The sequence below is a fragment of the Podarcis filfolensis genome (genome assembly GCF_964270895.1).
Source record: "Podarcis filfolensis genome assembly, chromosome: 4".
Classification (NCBI taxonomy): domain Eukaryota; kingdom Metazoa; phylum Chordata; class Lepidosauria; order Squamata; family Lacertidae; genus Podarcis; species Podarcis filfolensis.
This window is the reverse complement of record NC_139607.1, coordinates 83053373-83063620: the sequence shown is the minus strand read 5'-3', so window position 1 is coordinate 83063620 and position 10248 is coordinate 83053373. Positions and strand designations below refer to the sequence as shown.

At 43.0% G+C, this 10248-nt stretch overlaps 1 protein-coding gene across 1 annotated transcript; it reads right to left on the bottom strand.

Annotated features, from left to right (window-relative positions):
• Positions 1–6277: 6277 nt before the first annotated feature.
• LOC310760584 (vitelline membrane outer layer protein 1-like) lies at positions 6278–9602 on the bottom strand. Its single transcript, XM_083609356.1, has 3 exons — positions 9429–9602; positions 7404–7507; positions 6278–6591 (listed from the first exon to the last, which is right to left on the bottom strand). The coding sequence occupies exons 1-3, from the start codon at positions 9597–9599 to the stop codon at positions 6297–6299; spliced, it is 570 nt and encodes a 189-aa protein (XP_083465482.1). The 5' UTR covers positions 9600–9602; the 3' UTR covers positions 6278–6296.
• Positions 9603–10248: the final 646 nt, after the last annotated feature.

Genomic DNA, 10248 nt, shown 5'->3' with positions numbered 1-10248 from the left:
ACCAAAAAGCAAAATTAATTGTAAATTAGGTGATAACAGAGGAATTCAAAAAGACACAAGACAAGGATGTCCATTATCACCTTTATTATTTATATTAGTGTTGGAGGTACTTGCTAGAAATATCAGAGCAGATGAAAATATTAAAGGAATTAAAATAGGCAAAAATCATATATATTAAAAGCCTATGCAGAATATCTTGTAATTATGGTAGAAGAACCTAAAGACTCTCTCCCAAAAGTTATAGAAAAAAATCAGGAGTCTGGCCAAGTAGCAGGATTTAAATTAAATAAAAACAAGACCAAATTATTAGTTAAAAATTTAAAAGAAGCAGATAAAAAAGAATTGTCTCAAATCATAGGAATAGAAACTCATTAAAAAGTGAAATATTTGGGAATTTGTCTCACAACCAGGAATATTAATATCTATAAAGACAATTATGAAAAATGCTGGAATGAGGTAAAAAAGAATCTAGAAATATGGGGGGGACAAATCTTTCCTTATTAGGAAGAATTGCAGCAATCAAAATGAATGCTTTCCAAATACAAACAACACCGGTAATAAGTGATGCAGTTTTCTTTAAGAAGTGGCAAAAAGATATATCCAAATTTATCTGGAAAGGAAAGAAGCCGAGAATAAAATATAAAATATTAACAGGTGTTAAGGACAGAGGAGGTTTCTCTCTTCCAGATTTAAAATTGTATTATGAGGCAAGCCGCATTACTTGGATTCGGGATTGGATTAAGTTAGAAAATACTGATTTATTAGATTTGGAGGGACATGATAACAGATTTGGTTGGCATGCGTATTTATGGTATAATAAAGGGAAGATACATAAAGGATTTTACAATCATATAATTAGGAAAGCATTAATAAAAGTATGGGGAAAATATAAAGACTTATTAGAGCAAAAAACACCCTGGTGGGTAGCCCCAACAGAGGCGATGTCAATCAAAAGAATAAATATGGAGGCAAAATGCCCAACATATAGAGATTTATTGGCAGAAAGAGAAGGGAAACTAAGGCTTAAAGTTTATGATAAAATAAAAGATTCGGTTTACAACTGGCTGCAACATTGACAATTAAATGATGTTTTTAAGGAAGACAATAAGAAATGATTTAGTTATACCACATCTAGATTCCAAAGAGAAATAATAGAAGAGAATGGTAAATTATTAAAGTAAACTTATAGTTTATTGTTAGAATGGGAGACAAAAGATGAGGAGGTAAAATCAGTAATGATTAAATGGGCACAAGATATAGGACATAATACACACATGGAAGATTGGGGAAAGTTATGGCGAAGTAATTTAAAATTTACAGACTGCATACTGTTGAAAGAGAATTATATGAAAATGATGTATATATGGTATATTACACCGGTGAAAATGGCCAAAATGCATAGAACAAGCTCCAACAAATGCTGGAAATGCAAAGAAAAGGAAGGTACATTTTTTCATATGTGGTGGAATTGTAAAATAATTAGAAACTATTGGGATATGATTTATAATGAATTGGAAAAAAAATGTTTAAGATAACCTTTGTTAAAAGACCAGAAGCCTTTTTATTAGGTATTATAGGACAAGATTTACCAAAAGACAAGAATTTATTTATGTATGCAACAACAGCGGCCAGAATTCTACTAGCTCAAAGACAGAAAAGCGATGAAATACCAACGAAAGAACAATGGCAAGAAAAGTTGATAGAATACACTGAAATGGCAAAGCTAACTGAGAGACTTAAAGATAAGGGCAATACGGTCTTTTTAAAAAGATTGGGAACCTCTTATGATGTATATACAGAAACAATGCACTGAAATGAACTCACTTGCAGGATTTGAGTAATACGCTTACAATGGACAAATACAAATAAAAAACATAAATATGAGGTTAAAATGTGAAGAACTGACTGACAAGGTACAACTTTAATTTTAATACATAAGGCATACGAAATTATAAGCAGAAGAAGTAAATTTGCAATAAACCAGAAAGGGACGTTGTGGGGAGTCAGGGGGATGTAATTGAAAATGTAAAATGTAATTTGAATTTTTGATTATGTTAAAATTTGTTGCAAAATCTTAATAAAAATAATTAATAATAATAAAAAGAACAGCTACAATGAGAATTCAGGACAGAGGACCTGTCACCAAATACTGAAGATAGGAGGTGTGAATGTTCGGGGGGCCACCAGGGGGCGCATTGGAAGATGGCCGACAATAACATCTCTCCGACCCACACGAGGTAATTAAGAGGCTGATATGGGAGTATGCAGCCTCCCTTGCCCCCCCCCCAAGGGAATGGGGGGGACTGCCTTGCCAGCTCTGTCCATAATTTACCCCCGGATTCGAAAGAAGGGGGTGAGGACACTTTGCACGAAGCCCTCGGGTGAGGTCGGCTCTCCCTGACGCTGTCTCTAATCGCGCACTGGTTCGCATTAGCTCGAAATATATAATTGGAAATATATAATTGGAAAGAAGCTAATGCACATACATCAAGTGAAGATCGGGAGTAAAGACTGCTGATTAATGGGATCTCTGTGAGCGGAGCGACGGGCTGGACAAATAAATCAAGTGAAGAATCATCATTAAAAGATTGGTATGTTGGAGTGAAACGGAAAGGGGGGGAGGAAAAAACTTTTCTTTTTTTGTCTTATGTGAGTACTAATAACCGTCCCCTCCAGAGAGAAGAATCGTTGCAAATTACTAATCACAAGCAGGAGTTAAGAACTGTGTGGAAATAAATTACTGATCAAAGAGAGGACTGGTGGAAACATCAGGGAATGGAAAGAAAGTTTTAAGACGCAGTTATAAATGGAGTTTCGTTAAGACAGGCTTGCCCATAGGAGGACGAGGGGGAGGAGGACCAGGATCATCGGAATGTGAATGTATGGTATCGGAATGTGATCTTGACCTGGCAGGGCCCCCTGAGACATAGATTGGCAAGCCTGTGGAAATCAACGGACAGACTGTGGGAATGTTCTTTACGGAGGTGTGGAAATGGCGTCTGTCCTTTATATGATATGACTCTTGGAGAGTGCAAAACCCACACAGGATATGTTTGTTTTCAACCCACTTGTGAAGATTATCAGAGATCACAAAGAAAGGAATATATGATAACAACAAGAAGATGAGGAAAATAACAAAGAGACTATCTGGACAGAACTGGATAGAACTGTTTAATTAAAGCAGCAGCAAGAGTGAAGTTTGGATCCCTTTCGGAGCTTGAAGTATGGGTACCCCCAACAAAATTTTAAAAATCTGGCTGTATAATTTGGAACTAATGTGATTTGGAATTAATGTGATTTGATTGGCCTGTTAATAAAAATTATATTTTTAAAAAAAGGAGGTGTGAATGTTCAGTGGAGACAGCCAGGAGTGGCCCCATCTTCAGTTACTTGGATGGTTGTTGACTGAATGGCCAGCCAGCCAGCGGATCATGGGGCCATTGTTGTTGCTGGCCACTGTGCCTTCTCAATCTGCTGCCTGCAAAGCGGCAGTGCAGGTCTCCTTCAGGTCCTTCTTCAGAGTGAGGCATTGTGGGTGAGGGCACCCTGAAGAATGCCTGTGTCACCACTTTATGTAAGTGTTTATATACAATGGCTCGAAATGGCTGCATTATATAAGCATGTAAGAAGTTAAGAAAGGTTGCTAAGTCCGGGACTGACTCACTGTATAATTCCCCACCCCACCCCACCCCCCAATTATCTAGGGCCGCTAGTTCAGTGCCTAATGAGAGAATCCCACAGGCATGGGCCCACAGATGCAATATATCTCAATGGGAGAAACCTATCTCTAGGGCTAGACACATGCTATAGGCAATCCTTCAGATAACCTGGTCCCAAACCTACTAGAGCTTTAAACCTAATGTCCTGCTCTTTAAATGGGATCTAGAAATGAATAGGTAACCAATGAAAGACCTACATTGGCTCCCAGTATGTTTCCGAGCACAATTCAAAGTGTTGGTGCTGACCTTTAAAGCCCTAAACGTCCTTGGTCCAGTATACCTGAAGGAGCATCTCTGCCTCTATCACTCTGTCCGGACACTGAGGTCCAGTGCCAAGGGCCTTCTGGCAGTTCCCTCGCTGCAAGAAGACAAGTTACAGGGAACCAGGCAGAGGGCCTTCTTGGTAGTGACACCCGCCCTGTGGTACGCCCTCCCACCAGATGTCCCACCACCCGCCCTGTGGTACGCCCTCCCACCAGAGAAAAATAACTACCAAACTTTTAGAAGACATCTGAAGGCAGCCCTGCTTAGGGAAGCTTTTAATGTTTAATAGGTTATTGTATTTTAGTATTTTGTTGGAAGCTGCCCAGAGTGGCTGGGGAAACCCAGCCAGATGGGCGGGGTATAAATAAATTATTATTATTATTATTATTATTATTATTATTATTATTATTATGCATAGTCTGCCCAGAAAATACTGGGACCACCACAAAAACCCTTAAGCCATCACCGCTTTTCATCATGTCATGCAGGGTCAGGGCTGGATTAAGACCGTTAGAAGCCCTAAACGAGAGCTTTCCTAACTTTGTGTCATGATGCATTAGTTTGTCAGCTGCAGTGTGTAGGTGTGTCATGCAAATGCTTCCTTGGTGGACCGAGTAGCATTTTACCAATTACCAGAATCTAATTTTGTTGTATTGATGTATATCATTAATCTCTATTATTACTAGTTTATTGTTATTTACTGCTCTTGTGGTAGTATATATGCCTGTAATTCTTCCATTTATTGTGGGAGCCTTTTCCCCTCAGCTGCAATATATGGTCCATGGTAAATCTGGCAAAGGAAAATTTCTGTGGTGCCCCCCTTCTCTTGATAAGTGTGTGTTTATTTTGCCTAAAGCTTAATCCAGCCTTGTGCAATGTCCCAAATTCTACAACCAGGGAAAGGGAGTGGAGAAGGGTGAGTGTGTGGGAAGGAGATGGCTCAACCCCTCACAGTGATGCACTGGGACCTGCAGGGAGGAGAGGGGGTTGGGCACCAGGTGCTGTTGTTGCGGCTCCACTTCTCAGTTCCACCAATTGGTACCGCTCAATGCATCCGACCGGGGTGATGGTAGTAGCAGGAGCGGCCTAAGGGTGCCTGGCTCACGCAGGTGAACAGAGGTCATAGCCACTGACTATAGAGACTATGTTACTGGTGCAGAAGGGCTGCCTTGAAACTTCTGGTGTGGGAGCCTCTTCTGACACTCAAGGCTGGTTGATTTTACCATGTGGTTTTACCATATATCATAAAAGGCTGCTGCATATAACCAAGACATTTACCAGTACAGTACTGTGACATACACCTCTTGGTAACAGCCGTTTGGGCAACTCAGCCAGCCCTGCTCTTTCCCCATATTCCAATGCGGGGTGGAGGGGGATGTAATCCACTGGAGCAGTCAAGTACAACATTACCTGTTTGGCTATAGTGGACATGCAAGGGAATGTTGGTCCAGCCAGTTTAAACATCCTGTTACACCTGGCTGGGGCATCCTTTCCTTTGCATATGACCAGTAGGTGGGCATGACCTTTCCAGACCTGGTAAAAGGCCAAGTCATGTAGCCACCTCCCTTCTTTTTGTCCTGCCTGCTTCCTGCTTCACCTGGACTGCACTGCTAGCTCTCAGCCAGCAGTCCCTGGGTTATCTCCCATATGGGGTAAACCTATTTCTATGTATCTGTAACTTTAAGCCTAAAGCCTTCCTTCAGGAATCACACAGTGCTCTGTCCGATCATGAGTAAACTTCTTTTTGTTACTTATGAATAAGACTGTTGTGTCTTTATTCTTTTAGGAGGGATTAAAGGGGTCTTACCAGGAACATATCCCAATCTGGGCAAGCCAGATTGAATTGCTTATTATTTTAAGAGATTCTAACGAGTCTGCAGCCAACTTTCTGCTGTGTGATACGGGAATGTACAGTACTCTGCTATATGAAGAAATTTGCTAGTGTCAGTTAGGAAGGATAATATCAATCAATACATTGGTACCTCAGGTTACATATGCTTCAGGTTACAACGCTTCAGGTTACAGACTCCACTAACCCAGAAATAGTACCTCAGGTTAGGAACTTTGCTTCAGGATGAGAACAAAAATCATGCTCCAGGGGCGCAGCGGCAGCAGGAGGCACCATTAGCTAAAGTGGTGCTTCAGGTTAAGAACAGTTCTTTAATATTTTTCATTGCTTCTCATCCAGAATGGTGCAGAATTCTGTTCAAAAGAATCACACACAATTCTCAAGACAATATTTAATTGTTGTTAACCTTCACAAATACCGAAAAGTAGCAGAGATCCGCTGTAAAGGGCGCAGGCACATAGAGTTCAGTCACAGCAGAAGAACTTCACATCATTAAGTGTTGTATCATCGTCCTTGCCTTGGAGACCCTCCACCTTTGTCTGGATCCCACAGATATAACCAGAGGAGCAGCGATTGCTCCATGCGCCAAAATTACCCCAGGTAAGTCCCTGGCCCATCAGCCCAGTTCCATCTTGACAGGTGAACTGGATGTTGTTGGCGGCCGTATCGTCACCTTTGCCCCGGGGTGCTTCCACTCTCAGAGAGAAAGAGATCAGATTGCTTTGGGGGCAATACTGAATCCCTGTCCAGGTTCCCCACCTGCCAAAGAAGACACTGGTGTTAATTAGTAACACATGGGGAGCCTTCTGCTTACACCTAAACAGATCAGGTCCATGTGAATATTCCAAGAGGATGCACCCAAAGTCTCAAGGGCTCTGCATTGTTGTGCCCAAAATTTCACAAAGCAGCTGCCTCTACCCCTCCTTTCTGCCCCAACACTTCCTGCTCCCGGTGAGGGCAGAAGCAGTTCTCCAGGAACCAGAAGCAGGTATTGTAGCTGTCTGAGTCTGTGAAACAGTTAATTATCACTTTAATGTATCATTTCCCATAATTATTGCTTAACACAACCTAAGATCATCTGGGCCTGAGATGTTTGCCTCCTTAAGTCTCATCACTGCCTTCTCACTTAGCTCCTTCTCTGAGGCCAACATCTATGGCAAACCAAGAGGGAGAGGGCAAGATAACCAGATGCTGCTGCTCCCTGTCCTTCCTCCTGTCCCTTGCTCAAAGAGATTCAGTGAACTTGTAAAGAGAGCAAGAGTTGCAGCTAAGAAAGTAAGCTCAAGGTGTCCATACTGGGTCACCTATGGGATACAGGGATTGGCAAGTGGCTAACAGTGCCAACCTCTAAAACCAGGCCTGCTATCAATTTTGGGGTCCTGCAAAGTTGAGTTGGAAGCCAGCAAAAGGCTAGAGTTGGTGCCCTTTGAGAGGTCAGAAAAAGCAAGGTGAACCCTGTGGTTTCTTTGTGCTGGTCTAACCTAGCATAACAAATTTCAGTTCAGCCCCTCCCACCAACACCTTCCCAAAAATTGCAACCAAAAGGAAATGAAATCAAGAGAGATGCTCACGGTCCGCTTGCAGACTCAATTACTGAACTGTCAGTGCAGTGCAGGCGAATTCCATTTAGGGCCGTATCATCATCCTTGACACCACCACCTTGGTTTGGCTCTACCTGGTGGGAGAAGAGACAAAGAGACTGAGATAAATCTGAAGATAAACCAAGGACTGCAAAAATCAAAGTCAAAGTAAATCTGTCAGGGACTGGACTGAGGAGGAATGATGGGAGCCCCCCCCCCCCATTTATCTGTCCGCCCCCAAGGGCAGGAGGACAGTATTGATTTAGAACAGTGGTTTGCAGAGGGGCATAGCCCAGAGGGGAAAAGCTTGGAAATACTGGGTGAGGAACAGCTAGAATAGGAAACACCAGGAAAGAGACAGCTGGCAGATTCAATGTCCTTGGACAGCATTCCTGACCTCACTTCGCCTAAGACTAGAAAGGCTTGGAAAGTGATAAAAAAGAAAGTGCAACAGCAACAAGCTCAGATTACTCAACGTAGGAGTGGCGTAGATTAATGGGGACAGAGGGGGTGAACCTTTACTGGGAGCAACGCCAATATTTAGAGAGATATACAGCCCTTTGCTTCTCACTGTGATTATTAAAGAACTTATCTGGTAAGAACGCTCCTTTCGTTTGATCTGCTTATTTACTGCCACCAGGGGAGGGAGCCAATTCCCCAAAGCCTGACAAAATCATGAGTTCAATGAGATCTGAGTTCAATTAACTTGGCATGGATGCAACAGTTTTCAGCTGGAATTATCCATGCCCTTAAGTCTGCAGTCTCACCTGGATACTATTACCATGGCCAGGGTAGATTTTCCATGCCTGAGATAGGAATGCAACCCCTTTCTAACCATGCAGCAATAGAGATAAAGCTCTTTCCCTGGGCAGATGACTAAGAGGGAGGGCGTAGGCTTAAAATAAAGGGTAGTATTCCATTAAAATTTGTACAGAGCAGTCCTATTGATAGTAATAACACGACTCAGGTGTGTTAATTTCAAGAATTCTACACCAAGTAAAACCTGATTACTGTGTTCCGTTCATAGTTTTTTTAAAGAATCAGAGTTGGAAGGGAAAACAAGGGTCATCTAGTCCAACCCCCTGCGATGCAGGAATTATTTGCCCAACATAGGACTTGAACCCACGACCCTGATATTAAGAGTCTCATGCCCAACCAACTGAGCTATCACACCAGCCATTCTTTGTGGGTGGGTGATGAAACACACTTCATTCAGCCATAATTATCAACCTTGAGTGATTAAAAAAAAATAGAGTTTGGCAATCACTTCCCATACTGCAGGCTTCCCAACTTTGATCCCTCTCAGATCTTTTAGATGATAACACCCATCATCCCAGACCATTTGTCATGCTGGCTGGGGTTGATGGGAGATGGAGTCCAACATATCTGGAGATATGTTGGAAAACATCCTACATGTAAGCAGTCCCACCAAACAGAGTCAGCCCAGTCATTAGGCAGTGTGAGGCTGCTGCTTGGGTGCCAGAAGCCCCCCCCCCCAGGTGGCATGCCCATGGGTGCCCCATCTGCCTGGCCGCCTCCACCATCAGCAGAGAAGCACCTCCACCACTGGCACTGATTTTGGGCAAGGTAGGTGGTTGAGGTAGTGGTGGCAGCAGTAGGGCAAAGTGGATCTTCCCCTTTTGCCTCAAGCAGTGAAACAGGGTGCACTGCCCCACCACCAAATAATCTGCCCGCATACCAGGGCTTTTCCCCCAGCTAGAAGTCACCAGAACTCAGTTCCGGCAGCTCTCAAGTGGGCACTATTGCCATTCTAAGAGAACAAGACACCTCTTTTTCTAGGAAAATAGCACCACTGCATAAGTTGCTAATATATTTCACTCGGTGGCCCAAATTACCATCTGGCTACTCAGCCTTTTATTGTCCATAATTTAGATAAAGCAGAGGATTAATAAACTTAAGAGTCCATCAGTTCCCTATTGTTTCCCCATCTTCAGAAGGTGTTCAGAAAGAAAGGGAGGAACTTCAAAGTGACAGCAGCCCTGGAGGAAACCTTACCTTCAGGGAGAAGCCATGAGCATATCCCTGAGGGCAAAACTGGATTACCCCCCAGCTACCCCAAGGTCCTCCATTTGTCACAGAAAGGATAGAATTAAAGTCTCGGGCTTCCACAGACCCAAGGCAGCAGCAGAGGATCAAGAAGAACGCAGGTGAGGCAGTGAGATCCATGGTATCTCTGCTCTGAAGCTAGTTGAAAGAAAGCAGCCTTGGGAATTTATAGCCCAGAGGTCTGAGCCAGGTCATATCCTGAGACAAGGAAATACTTTCAAAACTTGCAAAAGGTAAAAGACCACCAGTAGGTTTATTTGCATTGAATGTGCATTACGTGTCAGTAGTGACTACGGCATTAAGGAAGCAGTTTGATTCTGCTAAACCTCTCGGAGCTGCAAGGGTTTTTTTGGCTGGAACTGGTCTGAGGCAAAGTAAACCAGAAGAAAATGACCTCTTGGTGACATTGTGTTGCTCACTTGGGCATTATTATTCCTTAGAACTGCTATAATAAGTGAAAGGAGGAAGAAACTGTCACTAAAAGCTGAGGAAAGGATGTGTGAACCTCAAGCAGTGACTGCTGGTCCTGGCCCTGTCGTGAACCATACTGACCTACAATTCTTAGGTGGCAGATGGTGAGGGATGGTGAATCTTACACGGCCACCACCCCATCTGCTGCTCTTAGGGCTGCCCTGTTCCATCTCCATGGCCATGACCCTGACTGATTAAGCAGCCATTTGACCACATAGACTGTTCTTGGCCCAGTGTGCCTTCAGAATCTGCTGCCTGCAATATGACTGCACTTCAGGCTCACTGACTAGAGGGGGCT